Below are 17,581 nucleotides of genomic sequence, written 5' to 3'. Positions count from 1 at the left end.
CAGAGAAAGCATGCCTCCTAGGTCAGAGAGGGAATCAGAGCATGCCAACCTTGTGCAGCCTCATGAGATGGACAGAGTTGACTGGGAGTGATGGCTCCCCAATTTATTTATTTATTTGATTGATTAATAGGTTTCCTAACTCTCAAAGCCACTTTATCTGAATAATGCCTGGAATAGATACATAATGCAGGTGCTTCCTACTCCCTCCCTCCCTAGCGATAAGTTAGTCACTTAAATAAGGTCACCAGCTGGTAATATGTGAAAACAATAAGGTGAAGAAATATTTAGTTTCAATATTTCCATTGCCATGAAACAATCAGTAAAAGACTTTTCTCTGTGTTTGGTTGAATTCACACTCCGTAGGCATGGAAGTGGGGGATGTACTTTCGGTCTTGCAAGATTCTGTTAATATAGCTTTACAATAAAATATAACTAGCTCATCTTACTGTGTTTCCTGTCTGATCTGCCCCTCAAAGCTGACAATGGCTGATGCCAGACCCAAAACTAGGTGGGCATATTTCAGAGAAGAATGTCCCAACTCCCCATGCCCAACAAACAAATCTTGATGGAACATATCAGGTTTGCTCCCTTCCATGATTAAGTTGTGAATAGGCTTTATTACAGGCTGTCTTGGCATTAAAACGCAGCAGCCATAAACCAGAACCACCTAAAATCCAATGACTGAATACTAGGGCAGTACGTAGGAGCCTGGAAATGGAACTGGCACCCATCCAAATACATTCGTTGTTATCTTCCAACAAAAGGTTATTCATTAGGACAACTCCAGCAACTTCCATGCTAGAATCCAGCCTGAAACCAACTGGTAATGGATCCAGATAAATGGTCTAGTAATCTACAATAAAATGTCTGAGAAGCCTACTAAAAATAAAATAGTACAAATTAGCTGATAGAGATTAAAATAAAAGGAGGCTGTTTCAAGAAGTAAATTTACAGGCATTTTAACTGCCTGTTGGAAGCAGTCAATCAGTCCCCTTCAGCTACATGTAATTAGTCAGGAAAGGTTTTAAAAGTCAGGAATTAGGCCACAGTGCTGCAGCAATCAAGAATAAAATAACCCCACAAAGAGTGAAATGTTTGTGTTCTGGACATATTCCTGGATTAAATAAATAATGGTGTAAGATTTTGCTTATGGCAAATATGCATGAATTTTTCTTCTTCAGATATATCACTGCCCACTTACTGAAAGTTTTTTAATAATGCCTTACTCTATTTACCCAGAGTAAGGCCAGAATTATTGAGAAAACACTGTTAAAAATATTACTGTATAAGGATGAAAGGATGTTGGTGAAGCATCCACAATTATTGTTGCTGGAAAGTAGACTATATAATGAATATAATTTCCTGAGAATTTTGCTCTACTCTTAACTTCTTTCATTTTCAGTCTGCTTATTGGAAAACCAGAAAGCTAGCCTAGCTTTGCAGAACAGAAGATGACATTCAGGCTGATCCTATTAAGTCAGCTTCATATTTTGCAGCAAAACTGGAACTTTGATGTTAGTACCAATAATGTCGACTATTCCAATAGCACCCAGGAATTTGGATTTAATTGGCCTATAGGAGAAGCATCCTAATGGGCCCATCATTTTGGGAGAAGTGAATGATGGCTGAAGATCTGCAACTTGAGAAGGGGTTTAAAAGAAATTCTTCTATATTTTCACACTTCTTTTGAGAATAGCAGATACAAAATGTGATGTGCCACATGGATCAATGATAATTGACACATGTCTGGCAAAACAGTCTTTACATACATAGATGGTGAGATGTGTCAGAGTCACCTTATTTCTTTAACACCCCTAGTGACATATCTAGATCTAAATGCTAACAATTTCTTGAATAGTGTCAGGGAACTAAATGTTCTTTCCTTTGTCCTCTTCTGCAGGAGACAAGGGGAAAGATGCTGTGAATTGTACATACAAGGATGAGAATGACTGTGTAGTGTACTTCCAATATTATGAGGACTCCAGTGGCAAATCTATCCTCTATGTTATTGAGGAACCAGGTGAGGGCCAAGGGCCACTAAAATAAGTCTTCATTTTGGATTTGTTGATACTTGTTGATACTTGCAGGATGTGGAATGCCAGAACTCAGCTTGGTATTTCATATTAATTTGGAATGTATGAGAGAGATGATTACAGTGACAAGTGAGGTTCTTAAATTCATGCTTAGAGGAACTTTATTTGAGAACAATATATGGCTATGGAAAAACCCAGATTCTAACTGAGACATGGGATGAAATACCTTGGTTTCAGTATATTAAATACCTTTAAAACCAATTATGAACATAACTGTACAAGCTCAACATGAATACAAAACCCAAAAGTGGTTCATATTATAATAAGATAAGAGCTAGTTGACATCCTACTTTCCTTTTTCCAGCCCCAACTTTCACCAGCCCCATCACCATTTTCACTGGAGCAGGGACTTCAGAGATTTTTAGAGATGAAAAAAAAAAAGGCATCTAAAAATGGGAGGTTATTTCTTTATAAAATGAGTTTTCTCCCGCCTTTTTCCTTCAAAAGGTGGGGAGGAAAGATCCTTGCTATCTCATTAGAAATTAGTAAACTCACAATTTTCCATTCAGATTACTTTTTTTTGACAAGGTACATAATCATGTGAAAACAATAAATGGTTCATGGATTAACATATGCAGAACAAAAGGATTAGGAGGAGACAGATCCAATCATCATTAATTGTGGCCAATCAATTCAGAAAGAGATCATCGCTAGAATTTTTGGGAAGATCCTATTTCCCCTTAGCCTAGGACAGCAAGGTAGGTCAATGACAGTGAGGCAAACTCATTCTCCAACCTGAACTCATATTGGGAAAAAAATCTGAATTATCAGATGTTTTAAACAAAATTTACCTAAGCGGTATATCTGATTTCAATAGTTCATAAAGATGGCAGTATTCTGTATTTCTTATTGCAACATTAATTTAGTTCAACATGAATATAGTTCTGACTAAAGAGCAGTGATTCAATCCAGCAACTTTCAGTTCAGAATTAAAAACATCATCCGTCATTCATGGATGGAAATATTTTTTTAACCCAGCTGCTGGATTTGTCTGCTTTGATATTTGATTTATGACTAAATGCGAGTCCTGTCTCTGCTTGCTGAGAGATGAGCAAACAGGACCACAGACACTGACTCTGCCATAAACTCCAATAAGACAAAATCTCTTTCTGCGTGCTTGTGAGCATGAAGGGCACACTAGAAACCTTCAAAGAGTGTGTTCTAAGCCCAAAGAGGGTGATAAAGCTTTCATTAGTTGCCAAAAGCATGGAATAAATGATATACCCTCACCACATGGTATTAACTTGGCCGATGACTCAGACTGCACTTAAAAGGTTGACAACGATGGAGTCTCAGGCAGATTCTGAAGGAGCTTAGCCAGACCTCCTCGGACAGCAATTTGAATCCAGCTAATACCTCATGGGGAAACCACAAAAGCTGCCATGCTTCCTATCATTGCCTGGGACCTTTAAACCTCTCTTCCCCTTAAGTGAATATTAAAAAGAATGATGTAGTTAGGAGGGTTGGAGATATTTCAGAAAGTAGAAAAATTTCTGGAAATGAAATGATGGAAGAAATTGATTTGTCAAAACTTGTTTGATAGGATAAGCTGTTGGAACCTGCAACTTTCCTGGGTCATTGAAAGTAAATGATTTCCCTAATTCCGCTTTAAATTCTCACAGGAACTATGCGCTGCTGTCATCTTGGACATATTTTTTTCTATTGTATTGACTTTGCTGTCAAAAAGAGTTTGTTAATATCAAAATTGGATGTTTTCTCCCACTATGTTTAGAGGATCAGATCAAAGACATACTTTCGTTTTGTCAAACTACTGTACTCCCTTTAGGCTGAAGAGCAGATGGCTCTAGAATAAGATTTTGTAAAAAAAGATGTTAGAACTGATATATTTAAATCATGCATCAGGCTAACTCCTGAATAATTGTGCAGCTATTTGAAAACCATTGATGGGTTATTTATTCCTGTTAGCCACCACTTAGCATGAAGGAAAGTCTGACATGTAAGGTGAGTACAAAGAGTTTTTATAAATGGTTCATTCTTGCTACAAAACATCCATCTTTCCCACCATAACAATTATGTGTCAGGTATTCATGGCACAGAATTAGAGAACAAGCGCTCCAAAAGATGCTTGCAGAAGAAGTCTTCTAGTAGTTTCTGACTAGTTATATGCTTATAAATCTAACAGTAATCTTTGATTGCTGCTCCTCAGTCAGGATTTCCTTTGGTACAGCAGCTTGATCAAATGGATGTATGCATATCTTTAGGTGAACTAAAGTTAAGAATGTAATGGTCGGGGGGGGGTAATTTATAGCTTTGCAATTCTGTTTTATGATACAAAATGTTTTCTACAGATTGTCCCAAAGGACCTGATGTCTTGGTAGTTCTCCTTTCCGTAACTGGAGCCATCTTACTTATTGGCTTGGCTGCTTTGCTCATCTGGAAACTGCTTATTACCATCCATGACAGACGAGAATTTGCCAAATTTGAAGAAGAGCGTGCCAGGGCTAGATGGGACACGGTAAGATATATCAGAAGAGTGTAAGGAGACAGAGAGCAAATATTTTGCTTCATCCTAAGTGGAGGGAAGGTTGCAATGACTTATTTTTTTTATTTCCCTGACATAGCAACCCATTGCTGATTCCGAATCATCCATACTGCAATATATATCAGTTTTATTGTATCTTGAGGTTGTATTGTTAGCATTCTCTCAATAGTATGTTGTTGAAAAAAACCCTGATGCCTGAATGTCATTGCATCAGCATTTTCTGCCCTCTCCTTTGCTTTATTTGTTAATGGTTGCACAGAAGTGATTATGAAAACACACACACACACACACACACGCACACGCACACTATGGAGCAATACCATTTTTTTACATCTTTTTATCAGATACATGATTTCACCATGGACCTATATGCCTGTTGCAACTTCTTCTTCTTTTTTTTAAGCAGAATTATAGTTTATTTATATAAACTGAACAAATAGCTGAACAATACATTTCCAGGAAAAAAGTTTGCATCTGTTTGTGTCAAACATGCAACAAAACGGGGGCAAAATATATAGACATTTATAAACATTCTGTAATCACAGGTTGTCTCTACCTTGAAATATGCCTCTGCATCAAACATACTTCTCACCCTTAATGTCTGTCCATCTTTGATTCATTTTTGCATCCTATTTGCATTCTGCTTCTTTTTTTTATTATTATTTAAATTTTTATTTATAAGTACAAACTAAACAGAACAATGAAACGTACAAAACATAAAAACATATAAACATCCATTTCAATACATGTCCAGTTTGTCACAACTGTAATATACATTTCTCTTTCTATTTTGACTCTTCCTTATTTGGTCATTTCCTTTTGTCTATCTACTATTGATCTTTGTTGACCTATGTCTGTTCTTTGTTTCCATCATATTATATTTGGTCATTTTGTTTACTTCCTATTGCTTCATCTCTTTCCTATCTTTCAACCAACTATACCACTTTTCCCATACTAAGTAAAAGTCATGTTCTTCCCTATTTTGTAATTCCTTTGTGAGTCTATCTAATTCCGCACATTCCATAATTTTATTGATTACTTTATCTGGTGTTGGTATATCACTACTCTTCCAGTGTTGCGCATATAGTATTCATGCTGCTGTTATCATATGTATAATTAAATATGTTGTTTCTTTTTTGTAGTATCCATTCACTATGCCTAGTAAGAAGCTTTCTGGTCTTAATTCTATCTTTTGGTGTGTTATTTCCTCTATTTGTATTTTGATCTTTTGCCAATATTGTTTCGCCATTGGGCAGGTCCACCACATATGGTAATAGGTGCCTGTTGCAACTTCTTAAATAATTCTGGAGTTACGGCTTTTGAGAGCACCAGGGATCACCTCACTCTGTTAAAGAATCCTATTTTAAGTTACTAGGATGACTTGGCAACTGTTAAATCAGTTGCCAAGTATATATTTTTCACCATGTATCTGTTTTGTCTTTTAGGCCAACAATCCCCTGTACAAAGGAGCTACTTCCACCTTTACCAACATTACATACCGTGGGAATTCATGAGATTATGGTCTTCCAAGGTCTTATCCACTCATGTTTACAGAACTGTCTCTGTTATGGGTGTGAGAGGTTTTTTTTAAAAAACAAACAAAAGAAAACAGCCATTGCTCAAGAGCCTTCACTGTTCTGCTGTCACAAGAAAGTATCTGCACTGTGATTCTTTCAAGACTTTCTTTTTTACCTCAGCTTGCCCAAGGCTACGGCCTGGACTTGTATACTGAAGAAGAAAGCAGGACTTGCTCTTCAGTATGAACAGCACTGCATAAATCCAGAGTTAAGAGAAGATTCTATCTGAACAAAATCAGGGGTCATGATTATTGAGCTTTATAATCTAACTCAGATGTGAATTAGTGAAATTTGGGGTAGAGGAGCTTCATGATATCTAAGTCCATTGCAAGCTGAACCCAAAGTCCCTCATCTAGGCAAAGTTTCCAGGGGTTCAACTGGTTGCTCATGCTGTTGCTACTGCCCTTTTCTTTTACCTTTCCAAACATACAAGACACTGGTTGGGTTGGCCAAGAGAATAGTGTGCTGAAAGTCCTTCATTACACTTTGCACACTGCTGTCTAACATAGAACATTCAAGGAAGCAAGGTTTCTTTCAAAAATCCTTGCTCCTAATAAACATAGCTTAGCGGAAGGGAGTACAGCAGGGGTGTCAAACTGGATTTCTTCGAGGGCCGGATCAGCATTGTAGTTCTCCTCCATGGGCTGGCAGGGGAAGGGGGGAGACAGGACAGACCCCTCCTGCAGCACCCTGCCAGCCAAAACAGGGTGCGGGGGGCAAAGGACCAGCCCGCAGTGCCTCTGGCAGCCAAAATGGGGCTGGGGGGGACTGTACCTGGCCCCCCATGCCCCATTTTGGCTGCCAGAGGCATCATGGACTGGTCTTTTGCTATTTCCAGGCCGGCCCCGCGGGCCAGATTTTGACACCCCTGGACTACAGGACTTCATTGTGAGATTTAGGAACCTGTCCAGTTCTATTTTGCTGTCAATGCAATTGCAAACCTGAACTTCCAAATGAATTCAGAAATAAGGCATGTTCTATTGGAGGCTTAAAGAAAAATACATTTCAAATCCAATGTTTTACATATTGCATCAGAGTTCCAATATTGTTAGACTATTCTTTTTGTTACACTTATCCCAAGACTATGATATAATAAATTCCTTGCTTTTAATTTTTAGAACGAAAGAGTTCCTTGTGTTTATAGATTATTTGCTTTCTCTAATGAGAAAAAAAGCACTCTGCATTAATCTCTTTTGTATGCTGACTTCACATATTTCTAGGTCTCTGGTTCAGATTATATTCCTCCTAGATAATATTTCACATAACATTAGTATCTTGGTAGGGTTCACAGATGTTAAGTTCTAATGTGGAATTTTTGTTATTGGCTTAGCATCATGTACAAATTCATTCACTGTATTGATATTGTATATAAATGGGATACTGTAATTTAGTCTTTTCTATAGAAATACCACTGGATAGGGAGTTGCACTAGATGATGCCCAAAGGGCCTTTCACATCTTACAGCCTAAGATTCTAGTCAACAAACTGTAATTTTAAAATCCTAACTGCAATGTGTGGACATCAACACCTAAGTGCATGAGTATATAACTACTTGATCTTCATGGGGGAGGTTTGGGAAGAAAATGTAGCTCAGACACAGAACATATGCTTTAGATACCAGAGGTCCCATATTTAATCACCAGCCTGTCAGTCTAGAAATTTGTTGTCCAACAAGAGTGAGCCCTTTGAACATTGCTGCCTACCAGTACAATACAAGGTAGCTACATAAATTCATATCATGTATCATGTAAAGCCAGAAATCTCCTCATCAGTACCGTAAATGACATATTAGGTAGGATTTGCCACTTGCTTAACAATGCTTCACCCAAAGCATTGGGATACGTTCTCCTCAGGTCCTGCTTTTCACTCAGGGAATCAATACTCACCTAGGTGAGTGTCCTAGATGACCAGAAAATTCTCCCTCAAGTTTTCTGAAGAAGGGGGGATTTGCTGAAAAAACCTGGCTAAATTCTTGGGGTCTTTTGTATCATAGAGTCTCTAATATAGGTAAAGAATGGAAGATATTTGGTAGGATGAAGTATTGTCATACCTGACTTTCAACAGCTCTTTTCATCTTGCAGTTCTTTCCATCTAGAGACTCATGGCCATATTGAAACTTGGGAGCAGAATAATATAAATGTGCCTTTCCTTTCTCTTGTTTTCTGCAACTGCATTAGCACCTTTACTGCTCTAACACTTCCTATAAATATACGTAGCATCTATGGATCTCTCTGGCTGAAGAGTAGCACCTTTCCATGAGAAATAGCTGCTTCTGTAATTAAGAAAATAAGATTTCATTCTCCTATTAATAAGTGTTGAAAGCAAATTCGTTACTAGAAATACTAGAAAGATTTTCATAAAAAGACTTTCTCTGGAATGGTGATTTGCACTGAACCAACTTTGAGGTATATCTTTTATGATATCCCACAGTCATTCTTCTAGTTCCCTTATCCCAAAATCAATGTATTCTCATTTTCAAAGTTGTGGAATCCTAACTGTGTTTGTTCAAAAAAAAAAAAAAAAAGGAAAGGAAAGGAAAGCGGCCAAGAAGTGAGGCTGCTTTTTCCTGAACTGAGATCAAAATGAAGGGCAGAATTATTTTGAGTAGTGTTGGTTAAAAGTAAGGCCAGTGTGGCCATTTGTATACTGTAAGTAAAAGAGTGCCTGTGGCACACATAAATAAAGAGTTTCAATTCACTAATTTATTTGACCTGTCTAATTAATCTTTCTCAATTTTATTTTTATTGTATTTGCTTTATTTTAAAATGATAGTTCTCTTTTAGTTCAGTTAAAATATAAAAACTATACAAATCATAGGGAGAAATTATTTAAATAATACAAACATCAACACAGAGAATAGCATAGCACTTTCAATATGAAATCATCATTAATAGCAGCAGTCATTTACTTCTAAGGTTCCTAGTGGTGTCATCACCAAAAAGCACCCCCCCCTTTTCTGGTAACCATTCAAGAGGAGATTGAATGATTGCCTCTGCTGAACATTTCAGAGTCAAAGTAGGATAATATCTGAGGAGATGTTCTTTTGAGTGACCTGTGCCCAAGTTATTTGTGTGTCATAGACTGAACACATATTTTAAATTAGGCTTGGAACCGGTCCGATAGCCTGTACAGATGCCAAAGAGTTGGCCTAATACTATTGGATTGGTGAAACCCAATGGTCTATCTGTCTATTGTGAACTGCTGAACTTTCCAAATCATTTTCCTAAGGACCTATTTGTTTAATTCATTACAGAAATCCAGCTGGGAGATTATCAGTAAAGGAACATAGGGTTGGCCTTGAGGATGGAGTGAGAACCATGGGGGTTGTGCAATAGGGAGTGAGCTGTTAAGGAGGGACTGAAGGAAGCATGAGAAACAAACTCTAAATATGCCTTGATTTTGTTTACTATAAAAATGTGACACAGAAAAAATTGAGCAGCTTTTAAGGTTCTCTCATATCCTACAACAACAAGGCAGCATTTCTGGAATCCCTGTGATCTGGTATACTTCGACATCAATTTTGGAAAAAACCTTTTCATTTTCTTCATATTTCATCTTGCACTAAGAATAACAAAAATCAGGATGGGATTAGTTTGTCTCTCAGGCTTCCTTCTACCTCTGGATTTGTTCAAGCGTATGTTAACATCTTACACCTCCCCCTCCCTGTGCCCTCCCCAAATAGCACTTTCAGATTTTTCCCAAGATGAGTTCTACATTTCTTTACCAGAGCATGAACAATGGTTATACAGCTACCTTTGTCCAGGAAAGGTCATCTTAAGCATTCAGCAAGGCCTCTTAATTTTCTGGTGCTAATTTTGTGTTAGCATCCTCTATGTACCCCCTTCCACAACAGAATGGACACTACTGAATTGGACAGATGAGCCATACATAGGCAATATCTCTGCCTTGTCTGGATTGAGCTTCAATTTAGCCTTCTTCCCGCCTATTCTCCCTCTAGAACAAGGGACTCCAAACTTGGCAACTTTAAGACTTGTGGACTTCAAGTCACAGAATGCTCAATCAGTGTGGCTGGCTGAGGAATTCTGGGACTTGAAGTCCACAAGTCTTAAAGTTGCCAAGTTTGGAGACCTCTGCGCTAGAAGATTGACTGCTTTGCCTGTATTAGACAACAATGAGAAATAAAGCCTGAATCCATACATGTCACATTATATATATATACTGGAAAATTTATTTATGGCATATATTTATAATTTTTTTACATGAAATAGACCCCTAGCTGAAATTAGAAAATGATTCCATATTATTGCTTACGTAAGGGACATGGTGGCTCAGTGGCTATGACACTGAGGTTGTCGATCAAAAGGTCAGCAGTTCAGCGGTTCGAATTGCTAGTGCCGCGTAACGGGGTGAGCTCCCGTTACTTGTCCCAGCTTCTGCCAACCTAGCAGTTTGAAAGCACGTAAAAATGCAAATAAAAAAATAGGGACCACCTTTGGTGGGAAGGTAACAGTGTTCCGTGCACCTTTGGTGTTTAGTCATACTGGCCACATGACCATGGAAACGTCTTCGGACAATGCTGGCTCTTCGGCTTTGGAACAGAGATGAGCACCACCCCCTAGAGTCAGGAACGACTAGCACATATGTACGAGGGGAACCTTTACCTTATTATTGCTTACATGAAAGAATCAGAATCATGATCATCAAATCAAAATCAAAAACATCAAAAACATGAAAGAGAGCAGAATCATTTGCATGTTACAGCTGTCTAGGAGAAAATATTTTATGTAATACAATTTATTTTTTCCTTCTCTCCTTACTACGGTGCTCCAACTAAATCATTTCTTTCAGCGCAATGATTAAAGGTGATAGGAATGTACCTTTATATGTATGTACTGTTTTGTCTTTCCTATGACTTCCCTGTACTGTAATATAAAACTAGACAGAAATCTGAAATGCTTCTACAGAATGCACAACTCATATTCTCCAAGGCAGTCATAAAGTGAGCGAAGATCAACATGAAGCAGCTCATTTCTTACATGCTGCCCTTTTTTTCCATTAGCATTTCAGATGCCTTCTTTTAGCAAGCCCCATTATTAGCTGAGGCCCTTAGCTGAAGCCAGATAGATTTTTAAAAATCTAGTATTGGGTGGACAGTGACATCTAGAGGCCCTTTGTGGAACTACATCAGAAATATAGGCAGCTACCACAGCACATGGGTAACGTCAAAGCCAGACCAGTGTCTTCAACACCATACTTGTAGGGTACCAGCAATGACCAATGTCTATAAAACGAAAAACCTAGAACATTGGAAGTGCAGCACTCTGCGTAACATGAAAATGCAATACAAAGGTGAGTGGTAAAGAACTCATTTAAAGATCAGATTCAGGATATAGAAGATACATTGCATGATCAATATTAAACAAAAATATAAGTGCATATAAGTGCACACATGCATGGCAATAAATGGGTCCAAAATATAACATTCTGGTTTAAAATGAAAAATGGAAACCTAGGCTGAAGTTGGATCATTACAGAAATGAAACATGTTGTTTTGTTTTGGATACTTAAACGAATATAATGATTGAAGATCTGACTATATATGCAGAGTTTTTGCAACCTACTGACATCATGTAAGTTGGAACCTATATCCTTCTTAGATTTGTTAGTTGAGAATGATGGGTGTTGTAGTCTTAGAGTATATGTAAATCCTAAACTAGAGAAAGCGAAACTGATATTTTCTGTTGCATAATTTCATGACAGATGGGGGAGGGGAGCTTGTAGGAGGAGATTCAAATCACAGTTGCAGAGATATTTTATTTTCTGGCCAAAGTCTCTTAAATGCCATGTTGCAGTTATTCATACATCCATATGACATGTATATTACTCTGTTTATCCTTTACTGAACTTTAGTCACAGTTACGATAATGGTAATTGCCAGAAGTCTATCCAGGCAAAGGTTCCACTGGGTTGCAGCCTTCAAAGTCATCCAGTGTGTCATTCTTTGTTAATTAAATGCTTGGAGTTTTTCTGCCACTGCTACTACAAAGATCCTGAAAGATGTTGAGAATGAGAACAATTAATTAAAGTACAATTTCATTGCTAGCTGTTTTGTTTTCATTGCCAAGCTTTTTGGTTTGTTTTAAGGTCCACTAATGTCTTTGGCTGGAAGAGGCACAGGTGTTAATGTGTGGGATCAAGCAACAATGCTGGCCTTGTCAGACAACGTAGGAGGCCTTATTTGTTCCCTCTGTACTGCTTTGTTTCCCAGGATGACAATCGGCATCTTGGCAGAAACCTGCACCTTTGGGGTGGGGGGGGGGAATTGTTTTCTATAGTGTAATCTTTGTTTGGATCACCAGCTGCTCTGTGACATCATCAGGCTGGAACTTCTCATACAACAATTGCTATCCAGGCAGAGGTGGAAGATCCTGGCAAAGGAAAGAGATGATTCTTTAATTCATCTGAGAATCATTTCCCCCTCTCCTAACAACAGCAGCCCTCCCCTCAGCAGATCTAAAACCTCAGCTGTTTCTGTGGTTCAGCTGAAAAAATGGAAGTCCTGAACTATTGTCCTTCTTTATGTTTGTGATTCTAGCTGCCCCTTCTCCCAGCCTGGCTATTTCATCCCAGGTCGTCTGGCATTGCCAACTGTACTGCTGGTCCCTAGAGCGTCATAAGTGAGTCATACAAGGAAGGGGTTAGAAAAAGAGCAAGGCACTTTGGGCATCTTTTCATGTTCTTTTTCCTCAACTGGGAGGGCATGGCTCTGTGTAATTGGTTATTAGCATTATTTCTTTTCCTCTTCCAGCAAGGATCTTTATGCAATCTTCTTGACATTTGCACCTGTGCTCTTATGGAAAGAGTGAACCTCACTTACAATTCCTGAAAAATGGAGCACGAACTTGGCAGGTAATCTAAATTTTGCCCAGATGATTAAGAAGTTTCTCGAAAGCACAGACTCTTAATTAGGTTTGCCAATTGAAGTCCAAGATTCAAGTCACTTTATAGCTGATCTGATTAAATCAATACAGAGGGGTTGTACTCTACATTGCTTGCTACTGTCCCTATAATTTTTTTCATTGACTGAAAGTTACTGATTAACTAGAAGTTATTCTTCACGGGAACAGCTGCTAGGAAGATATTTCAAGGAAGATGTCCATCCTTCCTTGTATTTAAAGATTGGAGCCAGATGAAGCAAGTTCTTCTGCCCATATGTAGAGTACCCTAGGGGAAAGTTATATGAGAGAAACAGTGGGGTGCTTTCGATAGGCCTGTTGCCTCAGATTTCTGAAGGCAAGCCATTCCATTGATTAATTGTTCTCACTGTCAGGAAGTTTCTCCATAATTCTTTGTTGGAGCTCTTTTTGATAATCTTTCATCCATTACTTCTTGTCCTGCCCTCGGATGATTTGGAGAGTAGGTCAACTCTCTCTTCTCTGTGACAGCCCCCCAAATATGGAAAACTGCTATTCATGTCACCCCTAATTCATTAGGCTTAGACATACCTGCATTCCTGCAACCATTTATCATGCCATTTAGCCTCCAGTCCCCTAAATAATCTTTGTTGCTGTTCTCTGCACTCTTTCTAGAGTCTCAACATCTTTTTAGCATTGTGGTGACCAGAACTGGACAGAGTGTTCCAAGTGTGGTCTTACCAATGCAGTACAAAGTGGTACTAACATTTCATATGATCTTGATACTATTCCCTCTGCTGAGTAAAGGTATTTAAGTGGTTGTCCACTAGGACATCTAGATCCCACTCACAGTTGCTGCTATTGAGCCATATTTGACATCTATTTATTTTATATCTACATATTTATTTACATATCTACTATATGTGTAGGATGGATGGATGGATGGATGGATAGATAGATGATATCTACAATTAATTCTGCCTTCTCAGTTCAAGACCCATATTCTGGAATAAACAAACAATTTGAGGAAAACATTCAAGTTGTACTTTTTAAAAACCCAGGTCTTTAATTTCAGTTTATCTGTCTTCATATTTAACATTTTAAATTGCAAAGGTATTGTACTCTAGCTTTGTTAATATTTAACTTTTGTTTTAATCATTTCCTTCCTTTTTTTAATTGTATTTTTGTAAACCACCTTGAGTTGTTGAAGCTGATGAGCTGTTACTCTAAAGGAATTAATAAATAATCTAATCATTAATTTAAAAGATAACTGAAGCATCATATGCATTTCTAAACCATGTTTTTTTTCAATTCATTTATTTGTACCTATTTATTTGCATTTCCTATAAGAGGATCAAGGATACCTCTGTTGTTATCTATTTATTATGTTTTCTTCTGTACCTGTGTTGTGCTTTCTTGGTCATAGAGAATCCAAAAATGAGATTGTGCAGGCTGAAAACATCACGCCCAAGGGCCCAGATGGACAACCTGATAACGACACAGTCGAAGTCATAAACGAGCAGGCTGAAGAGATCATCCGTCTCCAAGGCCCAAATGAACAAACTGAGGAAAATGAAAACCAAGGCCCAGATGAGCCACTCAGGGGCAGCTCAACTCAAAAGCTAACAGAGCAAGAGGAAGAGAACCAACCTCAAGAGTTAAGAAAACTGAGTGAAGAGAACCAACCTCAAGAGCTAAGAAAACCAAGTGAAGAAAGACAACTTCAAGAACTGAGCGAGCAGGGTGAAGAAAGACAACTTCAAGAACTGAGTGAGCAGGGTGAAGAAAGACAACTTCAAGAACTGAGTGAGCAGGGTGAAGAAAGACAACTTCAAGAACTGAGTGAGCAGGGTGAAGAAAGACAACTTCAAGAACTGAGTGAGCAGGGTGAAGAAAGACAACTTCAAGAACTGAGAGAGCAGGGTGAAGAAAGACAACTTCAAGAACTGAGCGAGCAGGGTGAAGAAAGACAACTTCAAGAATTGAGCGAGCAGGGTGAAGAAAGCCAACTTCAAGAACTGAGCGAGCAGGGTGAAGAAAGCCAACTTCAAGAACTGAGTGAGCAGAGTGAAGAAAGACAACTTCAAGAACTGAGTGAGCCAGATGAAGAGGGAAAGCCCTCAGATACAAGTGATCTAGATGAAAGTAGCAAACTACAATATTTAACTGAGCAAGTCAAGGACATTGAGCCTCAAATCTTCACATATTTTCCTGTGGAACAAATGAGGATCCCTAGTGATCAGCCAGCCACACGCTCTTTTATTGGTTACCTGCCTATTTCTATTCGTGAAAGGCAGGATGAACAGGGCAGACCAATTGCCCTAGAATCCAAATTTGATATGTAAGTAATCCTTTGTCATTGCAGAATTAAGATTTTAGCCTTAATATCTGGTTGCTAAGAAGAAAGAAAGGCATTTGTGGATGCATATGAGAAATCCTGGAGGGAAAATCTAATTGATTGTTATTATAATAAAAGAGATTTTATAAGTGTAACAGAAGGAGGATTAAATTAAGAAAGTATTTGATAGGAATAAGTAAAGCCTAAGCTAACTATACCCTGTCAGAAAGAGAATCAGAAAGTAAAAACTGTGCATGTGTGCTTGAGAACAAAAATAAATGGAAGTAGCCTGAGATTAGCAATGTCATAGACAGGCAGAGGGACAAGCAAAAAGCAAAATTAAAGAATTCTTTAATTCTCTGCTGCTATCTCATGGATCTTAGGATAGTCAGTGCAATAATCAAGATGTCTTCCCACTTGCCACACTGGCCAATGATCTTTTGAAAAGTGATTACTTACTTATATTTTCAGGGTTTTCCCCCCATGATGGATGGATAGGAGAGGGGGGGAGAGGGAAGAGAGAGATAGGTAATGTGATTTATATCCCATCTCTTCTCCAGAAAAGTGTTTATCAATCTCAGAAACGTATGGGCTAAGATGTATGGACTTCAACTCCCAGAATTCCCCAGCCAACCATGCTCTAGAACAGGGGTGTCAAATTGGCGGCCTGCAGGCCAGATGTATCATGTGCAGGCCACGCCCACCTCAGCTCCACAAAGGGGGAAAATGTCACAAAATGTCACATGACGGCAATGTGACGCTGCGAGTTTGACAGCTCTAGAAGTTATGTGGAATACAACAGATTGGCCGAGAGAAAGTTGCTGAATTAATTTCCACAGCTGAGGTGGAAGAACTTGAACTCAAGTTTTTAGTGCAACTTCCCATTTTAATGTATTCATCCAAACTTTTCTTAATCTTGTTTCAAAATATTTCATTAAGTATTCATCTTCATGTTTTCTGGTAATGATTTAGTAAAGATTGAACTTTTTAAAAGAACATATTTAACTTGGTTCCAGAATCATTTGTCTAATGTACTGAAGCAATTCAGCTAAAGTCCAGGATTGTATTCACATGAGACATGAAACCACCAAAAGAAAACCACTTGACTTAAGTTTAACACTAGCCTGGTTTAGCACATAGAAATGTAGGGAGTGAGTTTGGAACTGTCCACATTTATTTTTTTATTTTATTTTATTAGATTTTTATACCGCCCTTCTCCTACTGGACTCAGGGCGGTGAACAGCATGAAGAATGTTCTGTATTTCTAAGGCATACGGTTAAAGTTCAGTCACACTGTTTTAGCCAACATAGCCAGCATGGAGGGAATCTGGAGATTCAATTCAACAAAATTTGTAGAACTGCATGCTGCCCACTTCTGGTTTAAGGACATTTATTGAAGTAATTTTTTGTTTTTCTCCTCCCTTCAGGAGTCAGGTAGAATATTGCTTTTTGATTATTACTTTTTTAAAGCTCAATACTAAAATACAATTTAATTTGAAAGCCTGCAGTAAATGGATAGATGGATGCATATATCATATTTAAACTCTTTCTCAGATAATTAGCCTGGGTGGAGTGAAAAATTCAACATTGGGTATATTAAATCACTTTCATGTTGATCACTTTGAACATCACTTTCAAAGTTTTGAAAAGAATAGCAAAACAACTTGACAAGGAACATTTTAAAGTATAAGATACTTATTTAATATTTATTTATATTTCTCTTTATGCGTTTTCTAAGTATATTATTGCCCACTCTAAGAAATGATTTGTTCCTCTCTTACATTAGCACTCAGTTTGAGAAAAAAGACAGCAAACTCCAAGATATAAAGAGAAGTAAGATTTTCTCGGAAATCGGAAAGGAGAAGGAGCAATATCAATCTGCCATTGAAACGTCATCACTGAAACCCAGAAGGAAATCTGTTAGTACTAAAAGTGAAACCTCTACTCCTATTCCCAGAAGTTATTATCAGCATACCAAGTAAGCAAGCAAACAAATAAGTTTAGAGTTAAGTTGGCTTCCCAGTGACGCCCAGAAATCAGAAGAAATCTAGTAGCACATTTTCAAACTTATCAATTTTATTAAAAAATACATATTTTAAGAGCGGGAACTCATTTCATTAGATGCAATCGAAAGGTTTAGTAGAGGATTTCAATTGGGATAAGAAAAGAAGGGAAGGTATTTATGCAGAGGTGGA

At 38.0% G+C, this 17,581-nt stretch overlaps 2 protein-coding genes across 4 annotated transcripts in view; both read left to right on the top strand.

The window, feature by feature from the left end:
- Nucleotides 1-7,293, top strand: part of ITGB3 (integrin subunit beta 3) — a 72,595-nt gene extending 65,302 nt beyond the window's left edge. For 2 of the 3 annotated variants that reach the window (XR_015734211.1, XM_034415989.3), the window contains exons 12-14: nt 1,901-2,020; nt 4,403-4,569; nt 6,042-6,907. Coding sequence is in view for 2 of the 3 variants with exons in the window: in XM_034415989.3 (XP_034271880.1) it covers nt 1,901-2,020; nt 4,403-4,569; nt 6,042-6,110 (356 nt within the window). In the remaining variant the exon portion in view is untranslated. Of the gene's footprint in view, nt 1-1,900; nt 2,021-4,402; nt 4,570-6,041 lie in introns of all 3 variants that reach the window. The other variant, XM_034415988.3, reaches the window with a different exon arrangement.
- Nucleotides 7,294-12,548: 5,255 nt separating this feature from the next.
- LOC117664731 (uncharacterized) overlaps nt 12,549-17,581 on the top strand; it is a 39,224-nt gene continuing 34,191 nt past the window's right edge. Inside the window, exons 1-4 of the mRNA XM_034415993.3 lie at nt 12,549-12,811; nt 12,943-13,043; nt 14,475-15,389; nt 17,173-17,364. Of these exons, the coding sequence (XP_034271884.2) occupies nt 13,024-13,043; nt 14,475-15,389; nt 17,173-17,364 (1,127 nt within the window). The 5' untranslated portion in view covers nt 12,549-12,811; nt 12,943-13,023. The remainder of the gene's footprint in view (nt 12,812-12,942; nt 13,044-14,474; nt 15,390-17,172; nt 17,365-17,581) is intronic.

This window comes from Pantherophis guttatus, chromosome 4 (assembly GCF_059756535.1).
Source record: "Pantherophis guttatus breed Tessera chromosome 4, ASM5975653v1, whole genome shotgun sequence".
Classification (NCBI taxonomy): domain Eukaryota; kingdom Metazoa; phylum Chordata; class Lepidosauria; order Squamata; family Colubridae; genus Pantherophis; species Pantherophis guttatus.
This window is presented reverse-complemented; position numbering and strand designations above follow the sequence as displayed.